The sequence below is a fragment of the Rhinatrema bivittatum genome, chromosome 2, assembly GCF_901001135.1.
Source record: "Rhinatrema bivittatum chromosome 2, aRhiBiv1.1, whole genome shotgun sequence".
In the NCBI taxonomy this organism is placed as follows: domain Eukaryota; kingdom Metazoa; phylum Chordata; class Amphibia; order Gymnophiona; family Rhinatrematidae; genus Rhinatrema; species Rhinatrema bivittatum.
Genome location: NC_042616.1, coordinates 152,397,152 through 152,421,542, shown reverse-complemented (window position 1 = coordinate 152,421,542; position 24,391 = coordinate 152,397,152). Strand labels below are relative to the sequence as shown.

At 43.3% G+C, this 24,391-nt stretch overlaps 1 protein-coding gene across 2 annotated transcripts in view; it reads left to right on the top strand.

The window, feature by feature from the left end:
* The window catches only part of CACNB2 (calcium voltage-gated channel auxiliary subunit beta 2), a 731,917-nt gene that overhangs the window by 395,487 nt on the left and 312,039 nt on the right, over positions 1 to 24,391 (top strand). Inside the window, exon 1 of one of the 2 annotated variants that reach the window (XM_029588746.1) lies at positions 6,614 to 6,945. The exons of the other annotated variant lie outside the window; for it this stretch is intronic. Coding sequence (XP_029444606.1) covers positions 6,904 to 6,945 — 42 coding nt within the window. The 5' untranslated portion in view covers positions 6,614 to 6,903. Of the gene's footprint in view, positions 1 to 6,613; positions 6,946 to 24,391 lie in introns of those variants that run through there. 2 annotated transcript variants of the gene reach the window in all.

The window sequence follows — 24,391 nt, the reverse complement described above, 5'->3', positions numbered from 1 at the left end:
TAAATAGCCTGTGGCAGACCCTCCCAGTCTGGCCACCAGATGTCACTGTCCCTGTCATTAGAATACATTTGGTAAAATCCATCCATACCCCTCAATCCCTCCCACCTGGAAGGTCTGGATTGGATGCCTGAACACTATCTAGCCTAGCCATTTTAATACAGTTTGGGTTCAGTTTAAGTCAAGGAGTGAAGATGTACTTTTTCCACACTCTGGTGGAGCCTCCCAGCTTCACCCTAAGGAGTGTGTTTTAGAGTGACACCTCCCAGTGCACTACCTGCCTGAGGGTCCATCTTATAAGTTACAGAGAGATAGATTTTTAATCCTGCTACCCTTTAGGAGCAAAAGGGTTCTCAACAGGGGACCAAAGACCCGAGAGCGCACTTTAAACCCTAGGAGGTAGATTTTCAAAGGGGTACGCGCGTACCCCCCGAAAACCTACCCCAAACCCCCCCCCTGCGCATGCCCAGCCTATTTTGCATAGGCTTGGCGGCGCGCGCAAGCCCTGAGACGCGCGTAAGTCCCGGGGCTTTGCAAAGGGGGCGTGTCGGGTGGGCGGCACAAATTTCGGGGTGGGGCAGGAGGCGTGTCGGGGGCATGACGCCAGTCCGGGGTGTGGTCGAGGCCTCTGGACCAGCCCCCGGGTCAGGTGATGGCGCACCAGCAGCCTGCTGGCGCGCGCAGATTTACACCTGCTTTCGGCAGGCGTAAATCTGCCAACAAAGGTGGGGGGGGGTTTAGATAGGGCCGGGGGGGGGGTGGGTTAGGTAGGGGAAGGTGAGGGGAGGTGGATGGAAAGTTCCCTCCGAGGCCGCTCCGATTTCAGAGCGGCCTCGGAGGGAACAGGCAGCGCGCACCGGGCTCAGCGCGCGCAGGTTGCACAAATGTGCACCCCCTTGCGCGCGTCGACCCTGGATTTTATAAGATACGCGCGGCTATGTGCATATCTTATAAAATCCAGCGTACTTTAGTTCGCACCTGGTGCACGAACAAAAGTATGCGCGCACGTAAATTTATAAAATCTACCCCCATGTGAGCAAGCACCAGTGATGGATCCTGCTGTGAGAAACAGTGAAGGCAGAAGAGGTATCCAGTTTAAGCTTTAAAGTGTCCTCACTCTAAATCACATCAAATCTTCACCGATGTCTACTGTGCTGTTCATGCATCTCACTCTGTATGTAAAACTGGCCCCAAAACCCTAGACTACTACCAAAACCTCACCTAGCTGACCCTCCTATAGTGATATAAATAGTTGACTAATATGAAAGCTTTATAGATAGTCAGTCAGTCTCTCTCTCTCTCTCTCAAAATGATCACATTTTGATAAAGCTAAGGGATAGTTAGAGATCTCTAGTTGGTGCACGTTAGGATTTTCTTCCTTCTTTAGCCACTCAAAGTTCTAGTTTACTTTGTCTTGAGGTTTGTGTTGAAATCTTTACTCCTTAATATGCTGTCACCTCAGCTTTTTATGGGAAACCCACAATTCACGGTTCTGCAGTTGAGTAGAATGAACTATGAAAACTTGGTCTCAGCATCTGGTTCCAGTCCTGGCATGCTTAACCCTGTTTTTCCTTCAGGGAACATGCCTTCAACTCCATGATTGCTACCTCTATTGCACACACCAGCGTATACTTCAAACCAGCTCCTGTTTCTTGGAAACTGGAAATCCACAAAGATGTGATTTCAGTAACTTCATTGCAGTCTCAGGATTTAGTCTTGCGAGCATTCTCTCTCTCTTCCAACTGCTCGGGCAGCAGCTGCAACACACGCCCATCCTCTCCTTAGCTCTCTTAGAGGCTCTCTCTATCCCCTCCCTCTGGGGGCTTGAACACAGACATCAGATGAAACTCACTCCTGATTGGTTGAGAATCTTTTGCAGGGCTGTGTTATTTGCTTCGAGTGTTGGTTAAAAATACACATTACAATAAGCAGAATAGATCCCACCACTCATCAGTCCAACTGGGGATCACTTTTATATGTGCAGGATAAAACCAATGTCCACCCCGTTTAGCCGTATAGAAATCAGAGCTACATATGTAAATATAACATACTATTGTAGCAATTTTTAAAAGCTATTTACACACGTAAAGTGCACTTGTACACACATGACCTATGGACAATTCAATGGCATATATACTGTAGCAATTTTCAAAGCCCACTTACACAAGAAAAAAAGCATTTACACATGTAAAACCCAATTTTAAGATAAAAATACTTTTTAAAATCAGGCTCTAAGAGCCAAGAGATCAGCCTTGGAATGAGCAGAGGAGGCTCTACTCAGATGCATAAATGAACAATTGGAAAAATTCCACCATGTTAGCAATAAGATCAGGACAAATTACTGAAACAACTTTAGGATCTGGGCAATGTTTGTATCTGTTAGATGGCACCATAGAAAATAATTTCTTGCCTCCAAACAGAGGGAGATAGTTAAAAAAGACAGTTAATGTAAAATTATAATTTCTCTGCATCAGGTCACCAGACAATTAAAATCCTCTGGAGGAGAGACAAAAAGACTGCCAGAATCTCCCCTTACAGAGCAGACGCCCCAATCCACTGTGAAGGGGTACCAAGGCTCTCAAAAATTGGCTTAAAAGAGTCCAAAACAATCTTAAAGGCTGTATCGAGGCATCAGTGGAGGCTGGCTCCTACATGGGAAAACTTCCTTACTCCAAATCCCATAAATGAGGAAAAATTAAAGCAGGAGAAGGGAACAATGTGTTAACTCAAATTCCAAACTAAAAGTCCACGAGGATAGCAGGTGGGTTGGGATGATAAACAGCCAGCACACCCCATCTGCATGTTCCTACAAGGGGGAGCAAACCCAAACCTCTCTCAGTTGTTTCCTGAGGAATCTCCCCAGATTAATGGTACACTCCTTAAGTAAGGGGAAAACTAAGGTCCCTTGCATGTGTAAATGTTTGATTTATTCCCTATAAAATATGCAACACAGCAAACATTTCAGAACACACTTCTCTCTCTGCTTTTCATATCTTACTTTTCATTTTACAATTTGCTGTAAATGTCAAGTTCCTAGAATATATTAATTGTTCTGTGAAGAAGTCTTCTTGCGATAGCTAAGGAAGAGATGGGTCCTGGCTGACAGAACCACATATCCAGGGATTTACAATGGCCCTTTTGCTTTGGCCTAGTTTGTGCAGGGAAAGTTGAGCTGCCGAATGTGGCAGTGGTGTTATTGGAACCACGCAGCTTTTAATGCAGCCATGTTCTGCATCTCATTAGTATTATAAATTCTGCATTAAACTGTGATGTAACTCCTGTGTTACAAGCTGTGGGTGATGTGCTCTATCTATTTCATGCGGGTTAGTACAGGAACCGCCATGGTCCAGAAATGATGGCAAGAAATGGACTAACAAGAACAATTACTGCTAGCACTTTTATAACAAAATACTTGCACTTTTATTATTATTTTTGGTATACAGTAAAAGCTCTATCATCCGGCATCTATGGTGAATAGGGGTGCCAGTTAATGAACTAAACTGGTTATCTGAGCGTCCTCTGCTTCCTGCTCCAATTTCTCCCTTCCTAGGCAGTGGAGTGTAGGGAACAGGAGGGGAGAAGTTGATGCTGGAGTGGACAAAGCATAATTAAACCACACCCCTCCTGTCAATCCCCCAAACCGATGGTGCTGCCTGGGTGAGATGTTGGTTAACATAGCATTCTGGATGGCAAAGTTCTGGAGAATGGAGTTTTATTCTAATTATTGTTATGTACACTTCTGCTTTAGTTCTTCCACTGATAGTTCTACTGAAATCAGGGCCAATCACTAGTACATAGTTTATGATCTTATACGAAGTAGTACATGGAAAGATTCTAAAAATGTATGGCAGGAAAGTATACATGTTGAAGCCCATAGGCACCTGAATCTCAGGGTAACCAGTTCATTTCAAATATTGTTTCACATTAGTTGCCTACTTCCAAGGCTAAGGGCCTGATTCACTAAGACTTTTCCCTCATTCTGGGGCTGATGCAATACAGTGCACTGAGTCCAGTGCACTGTATAACCTGCAGTTGGATGTGGGTTGTAGAGGTGCTAACTAATCCCCTTATGCAATAAGGGGATTAGCGCCTCTACAACGCACGTCCAACATGGAGTGAAACTAATAGCGCTCATCACTCCCTATGCAAAAAAAAAAAAAAAAATGTGTGTCTAGGACGCACATTTTATCGATCAGAAATTAATGCCTGCCCGGAGCAGGCGTTAATTGCTGAGCGCTACTAAAACTAGTACAGAAAATCATAAAAAACTGCTTTTCAGTACTGCCTCCTACTTAATATCCTTGGGATATTAAGTGGGAGGAACAACTCTTTAAAAAAATAATTTAAAAAAAGTTTTAAAAAAGTACGGGCAGGGGTTTGGAAAATGGACGCTGGTTAATTCAGCGTCCATTCTCCGAACCTGACTACCGGCACCAGAAGGAGTATATAAATCAATATTAGTGTCGGGCAATTAATATTAATTTATTCACTCCTTCACTTATTGCCCATTGGACAGTAAAGGGACCAATCAGCAATTGGCCCCTACACTGTCACATGTCAGTGAAAGGACCAATCCCCTTTCAGGACAGCCTTCTGAAAGGAGATTGGTCCTTTCACTGACATGTGACAGTAAAGGGACCAATCTGCAATAAGTGAAGGAATGAATAAATTAATATTAAGTGCCCGACACTTTAATATTAATTTATACACTCCTTCTGGTGCCGGTCCATTTTCCTAACCCCTGCATGTGTGCTGGTTAGGAAAACGGGCCGCTGATAAATTCAGCGTCCGTTTTCTTAACCGGTGGACAGCCACCACAACGGACCTCTTTCCGGCTTGTGTTGTCAATGAGGCACTCGGGCCACGCAATCGCCCCTAGCACCTCCTTAACAGGGTGAGCCCTAATTTAAATATTGCATTGCGTCCTCAGGAGAGGTGCCTGGGGGCATTGAATACACAGCGCCCACTTTCAGCACAAGTTTTTTGCTTCGGCCCCTCTGTGTTTTTAGAAAAAAAGCTTAGTAAATCAGACTCTAAAGAAGGGGTAGGCAACTCCATTCCTCGAGTGCTACAAAAAGATCTAGGTTTAAGGAATATGTATGAGGTATATTTGCATGTTCTGCCTCCATTGTTACTGGGGTGTTCCAGGGAGGAGTTCAGTTATCTCGCTAACTTAGCAGAATATCGCAGATATCCGACTAAGTTACCCAGATAACTTTAGACCTGCTTGGAAGCAGGTCTAAAATTATCTGGTCTTGTGTGGCCGGATAACCTGCTACTTACCCTGATATCTTCAAAAGATAACCCGGTAAGTAATACTCTTGCCTCCAAAAACTCTTAGAATTAAAGGGGCCTATGGCCCGATTTGGTGTCTTCCCCATGTAGTATAAAAGGAGCCCTATAGGACTTTATATCCCCCACCCACCATTTTAAAATTGTATGAAGCCATCATGCGCGCCCCCCCCCCCCCCGACAAACCCCTTGATGATACCAACCCATGAGGCCAGGCCATTCCCCCACTCCCTAATCTCATTGCCTCCCCTGGCTCTTCCCCCCACTTCCTGATCTCAAAAATCCCCGCCAGGAGCTGCGCTGGAAGCTTACACTACAGCAGGTTTAATTCATTTCTCAAAATAGAAAAATATATCTTTGAATGCATGAATTTGGGCTAATTATAGTGTAGGTCCAAAGTTTGTGGAGCCCAGAACCTGAATGAAAAAATGGTCACAGTGTGAAGCTCCAAAGGCATAGACTCAGGAGCAACCTCAGAGAATATTTCTTCATGAAGAGGGTGCTGGATCAATGAATTGGCTTTCTGGGGGAGGTGGTAGAATTAACATATGGTAACAAAATTCTAGAAAGTATGGGATAAACTCAGAGCATCTTCAAATCGCGAAGAAGTGAGGAAAAAGGCAAAGATCAGCTGAGGTCCTCGGGCTTACACCAGGAATATAGGAATACAATTGGGATGACTAGAAGGGCTTTACAGCCCATATCTGCTGTCATATTCTATGTTTTATGGCACAAATTGTTATAGACTATAACATTTTTGGAAGAATCTCTGTGCTATGATTGGACTAAGAGTTCCTAAACATAATATCCCAGCACAGTGATTGTATCTGGGGGAGGAAGTATTATTAACCCCTCCCCCACAAGTTTTGCTTTTACTGAATTTCCAGTGATAAAGTGCCAGCTGTGAGAGGACTATAGAAGAGAGAGAAAATGCTAAGTTGCAAATGAAATCATTTCCCTAGTCAAAACAAAAACAGCGTTGGCATCTCAGTATGAAAATAGACTATTAACGGCACTGCTGATCTTTAAAGCATTTACACAGAGTCCATCCTCCGAGAGTGCTTCATTTAAGAGGTGCAGTACTCACTAATTTACTTTTGCACTGTGCTTTTAAACCTGTGGACCTTCATCACTGAGTGCTTTCATCTGAACCCCCCCGCCAGGCTATTAAGAGTTTTTCTTCTGCTCTTTGCCTTACTGTGCCTGTGCAAGTAGCCAATCCACTGTTTTGGTGAGAAGCATGTGACTAAGTTCATTAAACTGGACCCTGTCTGATCTTCCCCATCCTCCTTAGCTTCTCTTTCCCACCCTCTCACCCCGTGTCCCACTCTACTTGCAGTAACAGAGTGGCAGGGCGTAACTGGTACTGCTCGCTTTCAGCTTCCCCCAGACCCTGGAATTTTTCAGCTGAGCACACGAGCTTGCCAGGCAATTCTTTCCTTAACTGCTTACTCCAAAAGGCTGTGTTTTCTGCCTCTGAGATCATATTTAAGGAGCATTTTGAGCGTGGGAAAGAGGCAGCCCTGAGTTCCAGCTGTAGAAGCTATAGCCTCAGATACCGAAATTTTAAAAACAAATGAGCCAAGCTAACGTTAAGGAAATGCAAGATTTGGGATGACGGATATGTATCTTTATGGCAGTGAGGAGTCTGAAGTGGTAAGATGGAAACCAGATATGTGTTTTAATTTTCTGAAGATGTGCGGTTTTTAAAGCTGATGTGCTTTTTCCTTACTGATGTAAGAAAAGTGGCTTTTTAAGTATTGAAGGTGGGGGAATAAGTTGAACAACTTACTTTTGCTTAAGTCATTGACTACAAAAAATTGTTCAGGTTCCGTTGAACATTTGTGGCTGTGTTATTTTCATCTCATAAAGGTGGAGAGATGACATTTTTATAACTTCAAGGGGATACTTTTCAGAATCAACATAAGGAAATATTTCTTCACAGGAAGGTTGGTGCATAAATGGAGCAGATTCTCAGGGAAAGTACTCAGGGCAAAAAGAAAACAGTATCAGAATTCAGGAAAGAATGGGATCCACACAGAGGGTCCTTAGTTACGTGAATGTGAAGAGAGATCCTGAAGTAGCACTGCAGCAGGAATGAAAAATGGGCAGATGAAGATGGATCTTACTGCCTTCATTGCTGTCATATACTATGTTTCAGTGTTTTCATAATAGTACAATTTAAATGAATCCCGCTCCTAAAGATTTTGTCTTAAAGACATTTTTTTCTAAAGATCTAATTGAGATTTACTCTAATTTTAAAAATCTCCTTCAGAGTAATGATAGATTTTTTTTTTGTTACCTTTAATTCTAAAAAACTGGCATCCTAGATCACTGGAATAGTGTTGGAAAGAAAACAGGACTTAAAACAAATTGTTCAGGGCTAGCCCTGGGACTTGGTCTATTACTCTGCATGCTGTAGCACAGAGGATCTGGGTTCATCGCGTTTATCTGTTAGAGCTGATTGAGCCCCAGCACACCACAGGGCTGCTTGCCTGAGGCTTGGAGACGGAGGGAAAACAGCTGCTGCGACCCTGGTGACCCCTGCTGGTCAACTAGCCAGCTCTGAAGATGCACCTCTGTGGCTGCTCACCCAGCAAGGCTCCCCTGAGCTGCTCTGGTATGCTGTTTGGGGTAGAGTGAAAAGAGGTGAGTAGCAGTGACTGCTGAGGGAGAACCAGGAAAAAAGACCTTGCTCCCAAATACTCATATTCTCTTTTAGGTTTCCCTTAAAATCAAGCAGTTGCCATTAGACTCTCAGATAAATAGGGGCCTTTTTAGTATGAAAATGTTCATCACGTGAATAAAACCTTTACTAAATAGGGATGTTTTGATTTCGGTTTCAAAAGATAGTATGTGCTATATGAAAAAAGTGTGCACTATTTAGAAATAAAGTGTGCTATTTCCCGATACCTAAAAACAAAGGAAAAAACCCAAATAAGGCCTCCTGGTCTCCAGAGATCCCGCTGTTCCACCCCACATCTCCCCTGGAGGTGGCTGAAGTTCACTGATAAGAACATAAGAAATTGCCATGCTGGGTCAGACCAAGGGTCCATCAAGCCCAGCATCCTGTTTCCAACAGTGGCCAATCCAGGCCATAAGAACCTGGCAAGTACCCAAAAACCAAGAAGATCCCATGCTACTGATGCCAGTAATAGCAGTGGCTACATCCTAAGTTACTCAGAAATGTAATATTTGTGGATAAACTCCTATTCAAATGTCACACCCCTAACCCCTTCCTTTTGTTTAAAAACTAACTCCCCCTCACCCAGCTACCAGACCCCCATCACCAAATCTAGCCCACTTACCTGACCCCTCCCTCATCCTTACCAAAATTGCTTTGGTGTTCTAGTGGGAACTGAGCGTGAACCCCCTACTAGCAATAGCTGCCCCTTGGCCCCTGTCATACGATTGCCATTGGGTAGTCATTGTCACATGATACGTTCACTGGGCTGGCACCGTTTTTTATAATGGTGGCTGCTGGGACCAGTAGACTACCAGGGCAATTTTATAAGTCTTGGGGGCTTGGGAGGGTGCATTAGGAGGGATGATGAGGGGTCTGGTAGATATGGGGAGGGCTATTTTTTAAACAGAAGGAAGAGGTTGAGGGTGGGACATATGAAGGGGATTTTTCCACATATATTACGTTTCTGGGTGAATTTTGGCCATTTCCAGGGACAGTAGAGATTTGGGAGAAGGGTTCTCCGGAGATTCTCTGGTTAAGAAGTTTGTCAGGGATAACCTGTGCGGCGTACGGGCCAGATTTTAGTACCTACGCGCGGGTGTAGATTTGTGCACGCAACCCAGCGCACACAAATCTACGCCCGATTTTATAACATGCACGTGCAGCCGCGTGCATGTCATAAAATCCGGGGTCGGCGCACACAAGGGGGTGCAAACTTGTGCACCTTGCGCGCGCCGAGCCCTAGGGGAGCCCCGATGGCTTTCCCTGTTCCCTCAGAGACTGCTCCGAAATTGGAGCAGCCTTGGAGGGAACTTTCCTTCCGCCCCCCCCCCCCCCCAACCTTCCCCTCCCTTCCCCTACCTAACCCCCCCAACCTTTATTTTGGAAGTTGTGCTTGCGCCTGTGCACCATCCCACAACACGGCTGCTGTGCCGGAGGACTCAGTCCTGCCCCCGCCCCCACCCCGCCCCATTCCTTTCACAAAGCCCCGAGACATACGTGTGTCCCGGGCCTTGCGCGCGTCGCCGGGCCTATGCAAAATAGGCTCAGCATGCGTAACCCCCCTGCGCGCGTAAATCCAGCTGGATTTAATGCACGTAGGGCTTTTAAAATCTGCCCCTATTTGCACAAAAAAAAATAGAAAAAGAAACACAGAACTTTGTGTTTTTTTTCCCTAATGTTTCATTTATAAATGATTTGTAATAACCTAGACAATGTTGTTGATATTGTCTATGATGTTTCAAATGAAAGCACATCCCTGTTACCATATAGGTTCATAGGCTTAGAAAAGTTACGAGTCAGAAATCAAGTTTGAAAAACATACTTTTGACTTTGGTGTGGTGCAGAAATGCCAAGGTGTTGCTAAGCTGCAGCGCATGCTATAGTATTCTCTAAACATTTCTGAAAGTAAACTCTACTAGAGGCTGACTTTGCAGCATTTGATGTTTATTAGAATACAAAACCCTATCAATTGTACATGCTTTGCATACTCTTGCAGTTAAAATTTAAGACTCTAGTGTTAAAAGAGCTGAAATGACGTCAAAGGCAGTCTGGCCATAGCATGACTTCAGTTCAAGGATGTGTTCCAAAAGTGAGATGCTTCTTAAGGTCATTTGCTTCCTCAATCTCAGAAGGCTTTTATGTTATCGTATCTTTACTGTAATTGTGCTAGACCAAAACTTTGTGAACAGATTTTGCAGGTATTGTGTGTGCAAGCTTAGAAGACACTAGAATTATGTTTATATTTATTTTCTCAAAAACAATTTTTAACGTATGAGGGAAACTATAAAATATAGTAATAAATTATTGATTCATTATTAAAATATCGGTATCAGAGTATTCAGTGCTTCAATCTCCTGGGCTCTTGCCCGTAAAGGGCTGCAACCCCTCTCATCTGCACGCGCTTTTTACAACGTCATTTACATCAGAAGCAGTAACAAAAAAGAGATAAGTTGTATCAAGAGTAATTCACTTAAGGGTATTTTAAAGGGTAACATTTAGAGTAGATTTCACTTCTGACATAAAAGTAAAAAGACACAACAAACGGGATGAAGTAAATGGGCAAGAGCCCAGGAGATTGAAGCACTGAATATTCTGATACCGATTCCCAATATTTTAATAATTAATCAATAATTTATTACTATATTTTGCAGTTTCCCTCATACGTTAAAAATTGTTTTTTGGTAATTGTAACTTGAGGGGTATTGCCATAGAAGTTTTGTGGTATATTTATTTTCTGCCTTTCAGGCACTTCAAAGCAGATTACATTCAGGTACTGTAGGTATTTCCCTGTCCCCAGTGGGCTCACAATCTATCAGGGTCATTCTTCAAATCGCGATGGGCCGTTATCATATTGTGACTTTCAAATTTAACTGAGGGAAAGGGGAGGGGTTTGGGCGGGTTTTAAAAAATGTAGGGTCCGGTAACACTGCGGGCGCTAAATGTTTTACATATTATCACCGGCAGTACCGCCGGAAATAACTACCCCTTTCCCATTGGTGGTGCAGGGGCGAAAGTGTGCAGTAGGCCCGTAACTGCGGCGGGCGAAAATGCACCACCATCATCAGTCCGCTATAAATAAATATAGCGGACTGATGAATCCAGGGGTAAGTTTGTTACCTGAGGCAAAGGAGGGTGAAGTGACTTGCTGCCTCACTGCTGCCTACAGGGAGGAAAACTGAGATACAGAGAGGTATGCACTGCAGTAAAACAGAAATTATTTGACATAGCAGGAAATAAAATGTGTAATATTTTGCAGGGAAGATAATTTTTTCTAACAGCATTTTGAATATCAGTTTTTTCCTAAACAAACAAAAAAAAAAGCACAGCTAATGAAAACATATGTTCTGCATTGAAGAAAAAGACGCTGGTGTTACCAGCCTACAGCAACACTTATGAGTCACTGCACAGAAAAGTGCAGCCAGTGCTCTGATAGGACAGAATACCTACCTGCATGCCTTTCTTGTAATCTAAGTACTGTATCTCGTTAATTACAATCACCATACAAATTAGGGGTTACATTTTCAAAAACAGCGCGCACGTACTTTTGTTCACACACCACACGCGAACAAAAGTACGCTTGATTTTATAAGATACGTGCGTATCTTATAAAATCCGGGGTCGGCGCGCGCAAGGGGGTGCACATTTGTGCAACTTGCGCGTGCCGAGCCTGGCGTGCACTGCCTGATCCCTCCGAGGCCGCTCCGAAATCAGAGCGGCCTCGGAGGGAACTTTCCTTCCGCCTCCCCTCACCTTCCCCTCCCTTCCCCTACCTAACCCACCCCCCCGGCCCTATCTAAACCCCCCTCCCCCCACCTTTGTCGGCAGATTTACGCCTGCCAGAGGCAGGGGTTAGTCCGGAGGCCTCAACCACGCCTCCGGGCCGGCATCACGCCCCTGACATGCCTCCCGTCCCACCCCAAAATTTGCGCCGCCCACCTGCCCCGCCCCCTTTGCAAAGCCCTGGGACTTACGCGCGCCGTCTAGCCTATGTAAAATAGGCTCGACGCACGCAGGGGCCTTTTAAGAGGGTTACGCGCATAACTTATGCACATAACCCTTTTAAAATCCAGCCCTAGATTTCTTGCATTTCAGCCCTAACTATAAACTGGGGTCTTTGAAATTAGACTAGAAACTAATGATGATAAAGATAGACACAGGAATGGAAAAAAACACATACTCCATAGAGCACTTCTAGTTGGGTAATAGTAACGTAATAAATGACAGCAGATTAAAAACCAAAATGGTCCATCCAGTTTGCACAGTAAGATTATTTTTTTAAGGGTAGTAGCAGCTGTCGCTGTGTGTAGGCCACAAGAGTTTTTAATCAAAATAAATCTGTTTAGAAATGGTTGAGCATAGCAGTGTTTCCCAACCTTTTAAAACCCTAGGCAAATCTGCAGTAACAAAATATGTTCTGTGGCACACCAACCTCTAAGGAGCAGGCAGTGTGTGAACATGGAGAGATCTCCTATGGCTAAAAGGAGTGTTAGGAAAGCTTTGAAAGCCCCACCAGTCTCTTTTCCATATTTGAAAACAAAGGGAGAGAGGGGGCAAACACACATATGAACCTGTCATAATAGACCAGTCCCCCCCCCCCCCTCTGTAAACAAGTGCAGGAGAAAGGAGAAATCCCTGTGGTGTGGGAAGCCAGTTAAGTTAGTCATCTTGGCTACCACCTGTGGCTGCCAGAGCACATTCTCTGCTAGGGATGTGAATCGTTTTTGAACGATTAAAATTATCGTCAGATAATTTTAAAATCGTCCAAAATCGTTAGATACGCGATACAATTCAAATGCCCCCGATTTATCGTCAGGGGCATTTGTATTGTATCGTTAAATAGGGCGCGGGAAAACCGGCACACCAAAACAACCCTAAACCCCACCCCGACCCTTTAAAACAAATCCCCCACCCTCCCGAACCCGGATGACATAGTGAGGGCAAAGGTAGCACCGGCGCCATTTTGAAGATTGGCAATACGGCCCGCGTGCAGGAGGTCGCTCCCGGACCCCCGCTGGACTTTTGGCAAGTCTTGTGGGGGTCAGGAGGCGCCCCCCAAGCTGGCCAAAAGTCCCTGGGGGTCCAGCGGGGGTCCGGGGGCGATCTCCAGCACGCGTGACGTCGGGAGCCAGGAAACAAAATGGCGCCGGCGCTACCTTTGCCCTGTCACATGATAAGGGCAAAGGGCCACCGGCGCCATTTCTCAACACAGCGGTGGCCAGAGAGCGGGAGGAGATCGCGTCGGGACCCCCCCCACTGGACCCCAGGTAATTTAAAACATTTTGGGGGGGTTCGGGAGGGTGGGGGATTTGTTTTAAAGGTTCGGGTGGGTTTTAGGGTTTTTTTGGTGTGCCGGTTTTCCCGCCCTCCCCTGCTTTACGATTTTTAACTATTTTTAGAAAAAAAAAAAACTAGATGATCAGATTTCCCTCCCCCCCAGCCAAAATCGATCGTTAAGACGATCGATTACACGATTCACACCTCTATTCTCTGCTGCTGCTGCTGCTGCTCCTGACACTCAGGGTAATTCACATCAAGTGCTCAGTGCACGCTTTCCCTGTCTCCCTCAGCCTGTTTATAGTACAGAGGCTGGAAGGACTCAGAAGAGGAGGCTCAGGATGGGGACGATGAGGAGGTGCTGGGCTCAATCTGTACTGCATAAAAAGGGGCCTGGTTGTTGTTAATGCCCTGCATGCTGCCTATGAATTACCACATGATTCCACGTGTTCTTATAAAGGAGTTCCTACATGTTTAAAAGTCACTGCTGGTGTCTCTTGTTGCTACAAGGTGCTAAGAGTACAGCCCAGGTGCTGGCCTAGATCTGAGCATTAGGCAGTGGTGACTTGTCCTTGACAACACTTGATTGGGTCTGAAGACACACCAGTGTGCCCTGGCCCACTAGTTGGGAAATGCTGGACTGTGGCACAAATGTGAAACTTATGAATAGTGGTGCCAGTCCTCAGGCCTTCAGCCTTGGCTACAGACCATCCATGCAGTTTACATACATATATCATAATTCATTAAACTTTAAAATAATACTCCAGCCCCTAATCTCGAATTTAGAAAAGAAGCGTAGACTGCTGGAAGAGGTCAAGGTACTTGGTACATGGTTTGGATTTTCAAAGAGCTCTTATATAGGCTGAAGCAGATTTACATGAATAAATCTGCTTTAAAAATTCATGGGTATGCGCGCAGAACCAGGGCTGACATGCGTGCACGTTACAGCTATTCGGGAGCAGATGTCATTTTGCGCATGTAGATTTATGTGCATACTTCCCAAAATTGAAAGTGCGAGCATAAATCATGTCCCCACCCCTAGCATAGTTCCCAGAATTCCTCTTTGTAGTGTGCATAAAAGTTCATGTGACATCGCTTTTGCGTGTACTTTTTAATGTACAACCCCCCAGGTAATTTATAAGTCCATTTTCATACATTAAACCAGAATTTATGCACGTAAATCCTTTTGAAAAGACTACATGAGGGAATTTAACTATATGCACATGTACTTTCCTATGTAACCAGAGCTAGAATTTACCATTAAGTTATCTTACAAAAAGGCACATCCAGGATTGGAGTAAACCAGCTAGTATAGCAACTCTACATTTGCAAAGTTTTGTTACTTTTCAAAGATGTACTCTTTATGAAGTGTCACAAAAGGCAGAACATGTAAATAGAAAAAAAAATATGTTTTATTCTTTGCATTTCATTTAAGAGGGTCGATAAAAATAGGTTTTGTGTTATGAATATCAAACAATTCCATGTGCCAACAATTATCAATACTTTCATGGTATTAAAATATCCAATTTAATAAATCATATGTGCAATATATTTATATTGATTTCATCTTCGAATGTGAAGTTTTGAACTTCCACATTTTTGGGATCTATTCCTTTCCTTTCATTTAGTAGAGAATTCGGCTTATGTGCTAATACAACCTACTGTATGACCTGTGAGAAAGAAGTGATAAAGCCCCAGTTTAAGAATAATTCTTACAGTCCCCAGTTCTATGCTATTATCAGTTTATCCATTGAAGTGAAATCACTACTCTGAAATGCTTCTTAAATGGTTCCCTGACAATAACAGGGATATTGTCTCTAGGCACACAGGGCCTATGCCCAGATTCTCTTTCTTACTGTCCTAAGCCTCCAACAGTGAAAAGTAGTAGCCTGAGCACCGCAGATACTGACCCAGTGGGGCAGCTGTAGACCTGATTACATAGTGGCCAAACAAGAGGCCAGTGAGGCTGAGGGGGAGTCCCCAAATGAGAGTGAGAGAGTATGTGAGAGAAGGAATGTGTGTGAGAGTGAAAGGGAGTGTGCATGAGAAGAGTGTGCGTGTGTGTGTGTGTGTGTGTGTGTGCTAGTGTGTGCATTTGTGCATGTGTGTGAGACAGTCGGGTGTGTGTATATGAGAGAGTATGTGTGCGAGAGAGGGTGTGTGTATGTGAGAACATGTATGTGTGTGAGAGAGGGAGTGTGTGTGTGTGTGAGCGTGTGTGTGTGAGAGAGGGAGTGTGTTTGAAAGCATATGTGAGAGAGAGAGAGGGAGTGTGAAAGAGTGTATGTGAGAGAGATAGGGAGTGTGTGTATGAGAGTATATATATAGTATGTGTGTATATAAGCATGTATGTGTTTGTATATGACAGAGAGGATAACATTTGTGTGGGTCCCCTCCCATCCTACTGCTAGTCCACAACAGTCTTAGGGTGACTGGAAATTAAACGTTCTCAGGTATGGAGAGCAGGGGATTTGTTTATCTTTATTAGTTATAATTATTATTTTTATTTATAATTGTTATTTGATGTCTGCTCTTTTGAAATATTTTATTGATTTTTGGGGAATTTCTAAACATTCTTATATGAGTTTTTTATTATTGGATGATCTTTTCATCAGCTGTTTTGAAATATATATTGTTTTATTAGTGTGGTTTTACAATTATGATTGTTTATATTTCTTCATTTTATTGTTTGATGTTTTATGAGGAATGATGATGTGTCTGTTTTTCCATTGTTGCTCTGCATATCAATAGCCTGGCTTCTTGTGGTTTCCAGTTTGCATTTTGTCTGCAGGTTTCTGTTTATTCTTTATGGTCTCTTTATTCTTTATTTGGTGTGGTTCTGTCTGTGTTCTGCATGTAAGACTGAGGTGAAGTATTCTACTTGGGTGCAGTTTCTGTGTAGGGATCTGTAGCAGCCTGACGTGTTCTGTTTTAATAATTATTATTATTATAATAGGAGATATATTGGTGTTTTAGGATATGGTGTAAGATTTCCAGTACTGCCTCTTCATAAGTCAGGTTCTTGCTGTTGGAATCTGGTAGTTAATATGTTATGATATGGCAGGTTTACTGTAGGTTCTGAGTACATTTTTTGCAGGCTTTTGAATTAGAACACAATGTTCCTGATAGTGGAGGGTGTTTGTGTTGCTCTTACTGAGGTAACACCTGAATTGGAATATTATTTTTCTGTGATGAGTACTAAGGGACATATCCGTATTCTGCTCTTTATCCTTTCTTAGAGGAGTTTCTGCGAATGCAAAGTAATGTAGAACTTGAGGCACAGGGTTTATATTGAGATTCTGTCCTATCTTGTATAGACTCCAGAATTTTTATTCATTGATGCTCTCAAATAATTTTAGTGGTAGTTTTAATAGATGGTTGAAACTGGCTAGTTGTTTCTTTCTTGTTCTAGAAGGCCCTTCTGTCTAGAGCTACCACTGGCATGCACACCCAGTGCCTTAAGACAATGGAGCAAAATGCAGTGCCTCCTACTTTATGAGCAGAGGTGCCCAGTCTCTGTTTGAATAGAATTTGGTAGAAGGCGGGTATGGAGAGAGAGCCATTGGATCCCCACCAGAGTCAAACCAACAGGGCGGTTTCCCTTTCACGTCATAATTGATGACTCTCTAATTGCAGCTGAATGGAGAACGTAAAACAGAGATCATTTGTGTGATGTCCAATTATGTGTTTGTATAAGATTGCTCTTAGTGCGGGGGGGAGGGGGGGAGATGCAGATTGAGATTGAGTTAATTATCAAAATCTCAGGGTGAGGGAAAAGGAGGAGTTATGGGCTCCTACCTCCTGACATTTGTATAGTTTGTCAAGCATGAGGACCTATTTGGATAGCAACCAAATGTCTCATCTTTAGCAAACCAGCTGAAGAGGGATTTATTTTCTTTCTTAGCCATCCTTACTGTTATCTGTGTTGACTTGCAAAATCAGTTACACCATACACTTCATTAGGCGATTTACTTTAACAATAAATCTTACTGCAATTATTGCCTGTATTGTTTTGGGTATTTGTTGCAGCCACAGATGCAGATAGGCCTTCAACAGCCTATCAATATCTGGAGTTGCTTACTCCCTCCCTTCTTTAAATGATTGCTGCATATTTTTGGCCTAAAGCATAATCAAGTGGTGTCTTAACAATGCTGCAGTCCTTAGACTTCTAAATAAGTATGTTACCTTAGAAAAAGGAAGTCTGGATAGCTAAGCTAAACCTAACAGTTTGGTGAGAGCAACTTCTCCAAGGTCAGAGCTCTGTCCTGAGGTGCAGATATGGTAAAAACCTCTTTATACAGACCCCAAAATGTCTTCTTGTGCTTAATACTTGAAATCTGTTGCTGTTTTGTATTTGCCTGCTAACAGGGTTAGTGAGCATATGTGATATCTGATTTTAGTTGATTTTCCTTCTATAATTCAAGACTTTTCAATGTAAGTGCAGATAATACATGCTTGTGGTTAGCTAAGTGCAATCCTAATGCAACATTTCTTCACATTATTAAGTTCCCTGATCACCACCATTTTTGTGTAGTCTTCTAAATGGGAAAAGCCTGAAAAAAGGAGGTGAAATGGGGTAAATTTCACAAGGGATAAAGGAGGCTGGAGCAAAAAAAAAAAAAGTTTGACTAAAGGAAAGAAACAAGAAGAGGTTTTCTGAAAAAAAAAAAAAGAACAAAAGAACAAACGTAAGATGTGCTGACAGGGAAATAAATATTTGAATGCCGGCCAAAAGTGAAACATAATCAGGAGTAGAAAATGGACTAAAGCAGAAAGAAACCAGCTGGAAATGAAACAGAGGATCCAGGAAAAGTAAATGCTGTACATTTAAAAGCAATCCGGAGACAAGTCATTGAAAAGCCAACAAAGCCTTTAACTAGATACCCCTGACTTGTTTTTGTGAATTATGGTATGGTTGTTTTGCTTGTGCTGTATGTTGGTGATTAAGGATTGGAGGATTTTATTGGATTTTATATTGGGCTGATTAGTTTTTATTTGATCTGGGTTTCATTTTCATTTTAACTGGCTAATTTATATTTGTCAGGGTTTTTTTTTTGTCTTTATTATATGTGAAGTTTATTCTGTCTTATGTTTGTTGTTATTGGTCAGTTTTATTTGTTGTAATTTTGCTGCTTGTTTAATTTTAAATGTTATAACTCACCTGGAGCACATGATCAGATTCACGAGAGACAAATGTAGCAAAATATACTGTATAAACAAAGAAGCAAGAAAGCATCTTAGACTCTGCAGTAGGCTGGGTGAAAAGCACAGTGTTCTTGCCCTAGAATTGCTCTATCATACTATCTTAAATGTTCAAAATGTTTGTATAGCTACTACTTTAAGAAAAAAAACCCATTGTGTTTTTAAAATAAGCCCTAAATGAAGATTGTTAGCATGTAATATCCGCAATTCCCTCTGAACAAGGAATTTATTATCAGTTAATTCTTTGAGTTAAAGCATAAGATGAAAAAGTCTTTCAGCTATCTTTAGCAAGGGGGGCATTAAAAGCTGGCAAATGTCCTATAGATCAGGTTATGGCACTCAAAGAGAGAAAAACAGGAAGTGATTCACAGGACAAGCCACTGATAGTGAGAGAGAGAGAGAGACATGAACTTCTTCAAAATGGGTTCTTTAAACAATTTGATGAACCTGGAGAAAAAATAATTGTCCATTTAATTGGTTGTAAAATCTTTTGGAAGAAATTCAAAGCGAAAGTGATTGATTGTTACAAATTGGGAGTCTCTGTGATTGAGTGATGAGATATGTTGTTTGCAGATCATGGAAAAAAGTGGTGATTGTCTGCCAGATCACATCAGGGTGCCAATCTGGAACGTTTTTGAACTGTGGCAGATTTGCTTCCTTTTCCTTAGTACAGCTGGAGTGGAAGATGGAAGCTGCTACTGGACCCTTCCTGGTATCTTTTTTTTTAATTATTATTATTAGGAAATCACCACAGATTAAAAGGGATCCCTAGATGCAGTGCCATCTTGACCCCATAGTAATCAAAAGAGCAAAGCATATCATCTACATAACCCTGCTTTTTCCTACTTCAGTATTTCTCTCATTCTGGCAAAAAATTGGGTTACTCACTAGCAAGGCAATAATCCAGACGCTTGTGATCTATTCCCATGTTTAAAATGAATCAATGTACAGTCTGATAGATTTACATCTTTGTTTTTTGACCAGGCAGTTTCCTTTGGCTCTCTGCTCAGTTGAAATCAAGGCCAACTCTTCAGGGATTTTTCCCCCTGTTGTAACTTACTTAGTCCAGTCGCTATAATAACCGTCCTTGGATGGGGGCCATGAACTAGGGTTCTTTTCGGAACCTTGCAACCATGAACCCTAAATCTGCCCACTAGGTGTTACCATTAACAATGACTATGGGTCCCTTTCTCAGGGGCTCTGAACATTACATCCACAGCATCCCCAGCTCTAAGCCACCTGAGCTGTGAATTGAACTCAGATTACTCTGCATGATAGTATATCATGCTGCCACTGTACTACCAGGCTGCCTCTTCACCTTATTTTTTATCTCACTCAAGACCAGCTAGGGCAGACACATGTAACTGCTTACATAATCCCCTCTCAATTTCCCTCAATTTCAATAATTCCCCTCAATTTCACATAATTCCCTTTCAATGTTGGGGTCCTCTACTATTCCTTAATTAAACAGCCAACTAACAGGGTCATTTATTAAATCGCCTTAGGGCCTTATTGTGAGCGTTACGGCCCTGACGCCCATGATAACGTCATAATGCCTGCGATAAATAACGCATTGCGAGATGCATATGCAAATTTTAAAAATTTAGTCAAGTGGGAGGAGTTTGGGAAAAGTTTGAGTGGAATAAATGAAAATGAGGGGTGCTTAACATCGCATGCTATAGTATAACGCATGTTATTGTGGGTTTTAACACCAGAAATAGCTACACCTTTTTTCCTGGTGTTAGGCTGTGCATTATACCCAAAATGAGATTTGCACAAAAAATCGCAAATCCCATTTTTAGTCAATTTTTATATGACTGTAAGAGGGACAACTAGTTGTCCCTCCTACAGTGGTATAAATGGTTGACATATAACAGCCTTATAATGAGGTGTTCTCTCTCTCTCTCTCCAGCAGCCCAAAAGTGTCTACTGGAATTCCACCTATATGATGCTGCAGAGGTTAGTGACGCAGCAAACCCCTCTTCATAACGGGGCAGATTTTCAAAGGGTTACGCGCGTAACCCCCGAAAAGCTGCCCCTTCCACCCCCTGTGCGCGCCGTGCCTAACTTGCATAGGGTCGGCGGCGAGCGCAAGCCCCGGGACTTAAGCCGTCCCGGGGCTTTCCTGGGGGGGCATGTCAGGGGGCATGTCGCGGCCGGTGCGTCATCGGGGGCGTTCCGGGGGGTATGGGCGTGGTTCCGGCCCAGGGGCGTTCTGGGGGCGTGGCCTCCGGACCAGCTCCTGGACTGGAGCATGGCGCGCCGGCAGCCGGCCCGGCACGCGCAAGTTACACCCGCCTCGGGCAGGCATAACTTTTGAAATAAAGGTGGGGGGGGGAATTAGTTAGGGCCGGGGGGCGGGTTAGTTAGGGGAAGGAAAGGGAAGGTGGGGGCCGCCGGAAAGAAAGTTCCCTCCGAGGCCACTCCGATTTCGGAGTGGCCTCGGAGGGAACGGAGGCAGGCTGCGCGGCTTGACGTGTGCAGGCTGCCGATTTTGCGCAGCCTTGCACGCGCCGACCCCGGATTTTAACAGATACGCGTGTAGCCGTACTCTTGTTTGCGCCGGGTGCGCGAACAAAAGTACACGAGCGTACTTTTTAAAAATCTGCCCCAATGTGTTTTTGGAAACAGAGAGAGGTGTGCATTGTCCCCTGGGGCATCATGATTGGGTAGTGATGAGAAAATTGCTGGAAATCATGAAGCCATTCAAGAATGCCACAGAGGATCTGAGATCTGGAAGTGCCACTCTGGGCATGATCATTACTATAGTAAATATTCTGGAGGAAGACTTAAAAGGGCTTACGTGAGTATGAGGGAATAAAAACAAAGCTGTTACAGCTTGTGGATTCTTTGCAGAACTGGTGCAAGAGAGACTGAAACCTCTTGCACAAAATAATGCATACATGCTTGCTACACTTTGAGATCCATGGGTGAAAGGGAGTCTCACCCTCCAGTTCCAGCATCTCAGTTCATAAAGAGATGCTGATAGCTAAGGTGTGTGAAGAGGAGCACCAGAGGTAGAAGCACAGCAGGGAGGCAGCACAGAAAAGAGTGGCCACCTCAGAGAGTAGTGGAAGCAGGAGCAGCACCCTGTCAGCTATTATTTCTTCTTCCCATCTCAATATACCAAAGCCACGTTGCCTGCAAAATGCCATCTGTCCCGGTATAGGCCATAGCTAAAGTTGCTGGCAAGGGAGACCCTCACCCCACCCCAGCAAAGGAGACCCCAGCACAAATTTCTGTGTCACACTATCTTGCAGAGTTCATTTTATTTATTTATTAGACAATTTATATTCTCCACATTTCACGGTTCAAGGTGAATCACAACAAAACAAATACAGAGGTAGATTTTGAAATCAGGGAGATATGCGCGTCTCCCGGTACACGTAGAAAAGAAAAAGTCCAAAAAAGGGATGGCGCATGGGCGTGGTCTGGGCAGGGCATGGGCGTTCTGTGAATGCAAATGGAACCAGCACATAAGTATCTACAGGGTCCCCTATGGCATAACTTTACTTCAGCTATAGATGGCGTGCAAGTTATAAAAAAATCAAACTAGACTAGTCAGTGGGGTTTTAAGAGTTGGGGCAGGCAGAGGAAAAGAGAGGTTAGTTAGCTGGGGGGTAGGAAGTCCTATCCTGTAGCAGGGCAAAGTGGGAATGAACTGGTTTAATTGGTAATTGCATTGGCGCACGTGAAATCCCCCCACTTATGTGATAGAAGCAGCACATGCACGCATCCATATAAAATGGCATGCCCATTTACGCATGTCCAGCCGATTTTATAAGATGCGTGCATATACACAAGCAGGTTATAAAATGGCCACATGCGGCATACGTGCTTCTTGTAAACCACTTGGCTGTTTTAAAGTTAGTGTCATAATAAATAAGTAAAACAACTAATAAAACAATCTTAAAAGAACACAAATACAGAAAATATTACAGAAAAGTAGGCATAATAAACAAAAAGGTAAAGCAAAATAAAATAAACAAGTAAAAATTTAAAACAAGAGACCGCTAGCCTTCTGGTAAAAAAAAAAAAAAAAAAAAGCATAACAGAAATGTAAATGCAAAAGAATTCATAAACTAATGTAATACTTGGATCTGCACAGGAGTCATCCCCAAATGCCTGGTACTACACAGGAATCATTCCTATGTGCCAAAGTGGAGAGTTTTTAAAACAATGTTCCTAAATAACAAATACCTGGTACTACATTGAATCATCCCCAAACACCATCTTAAAAAGAGGACATGGACACACATTAGTTGGTGTATTGTGTACACAGATTCACAGTCTTGTCAGACCTAGACAAGGTGACTCAGCACTCTCTTTACTACCCAATAGCCACCATGTTTAGTTAACGTTTCTTCTCAATGATAGCAGACATCGTAAGTCCTCATCACTAAAGGCTTGCACCAGAGTTGATGGAAAAGCTGATCTTTTTGAAAATCTATCTGCTTTTGCTTGTATTTCCAGAATTTCCATGTGAGTGGTAAAATGACTGGGAGGTATCGGTTCACCCTCACCAGTAAGGGATCTGAGTGCCAACAAAATACTCTGGAGGCTCACGTTTAGTGTCCAAAATATATTTTTACTGTAGAACTTCTTAAATGGCAAAATTGGCACTTTAGACATCAAATCTTGGCATAAATAGCTTGAAATCACAGTTCGCAAGTTTACTGTCAGTAGTTGGGCCAGGAAAAACTCTAATCCTCCAGGGCTTGGAAAAGGAAGGTTTCCTAGGTGAAGAAGGGTATCCAACTTTGGCAGAAAAAACTCCCCTTCCAAAATTACTTCCTCCAAGTATAATAAAAGGTCTTACAGTGTTTCTTCTTCAGATGACACACAGGGTCTTTATTATGAAAGGTACAGGCAGCAGGGTTCAAACAGCTCTCTTGGTTGTCTCCAGTTCAGAGCAGGAAGTGTGGCAGCAAAACATTTCCCCAAAACACAAGTAGAAGTCTTCACAAAAGGGTCAAAAATCTGGAATTCTCTTGCAGCGAATCACTTCTTAAGCCATCCACTCTGTGTGAAATGGAGAAAAGTGGAATTTTTCCAAGTTCCTGATTAACCTAGCCAGGGACTCCCCAAAATTCTTTGAGCCAGGGATATTAGGCTCTCTCAGGAAAAATTCCCAAAATATAAGATCCAAAATCCCCTAAGCAACCCTTTCGGCTAGCACTAGAAAGGTACTGGCCCTCATCCTACTCAGTGTAGGGTTCCAAGCCAGAAGGCCTAGTATACTAACAGGGAGATTTTAAAAGAGTTGCTCAAGTAAAAATAGAAGCCCACAAACAGTACACGCGTTTGTGGGCCGCGAGCAAGCAATGCGAATTTTAAGAAGCCGGGAAATATGCGCGTAGATACCTGTGTCCATGTCAAGAATAAGGAGGCAGAAAAGGGGCGGAGCCTGAGCATTCCGGGGTGGGGCCAAGATTTATGCATGTAACCCCCGAATTTTGCAAGGCTGAACATGTTACCTGGGTAACTTTACTACTGGTCCTGATGAGGTGCAAGTCTGGAGATTTTGAGCCAGAGGGATCCTGAACACTGGGAAGAGAGGGAGCGAGAGAGAGAAATAATCTGACACTCTCTGTATATCCCACTGTAAGAGGAGCACTTTCAGCTCAGGGTGAGTTTGGGGGATGGGCGGTGTTACATTGGTCTGCCTAGGGCACAAGGGTCTGTAGAGCCTTGTAACACTGCCCCCCCAAAACCCACCCTGAGTTAAAAGTGCCCCCCTTACAGTGGGAGATATAGAGAGTGTCAGATTCTCTCTTTCTCTCTCCCTCTCTCCCTTGGAAAGGCCGCACACATATGTGCGGCAGGGATATTTTAAATGATATGTGTGTATTTGCACACACAATATAAAATTAAGTTTATCTTTGCTCACGTGCCTAATATGGGCACATGTGCGCTCCTTTTAAAATTTACCTGAGAACA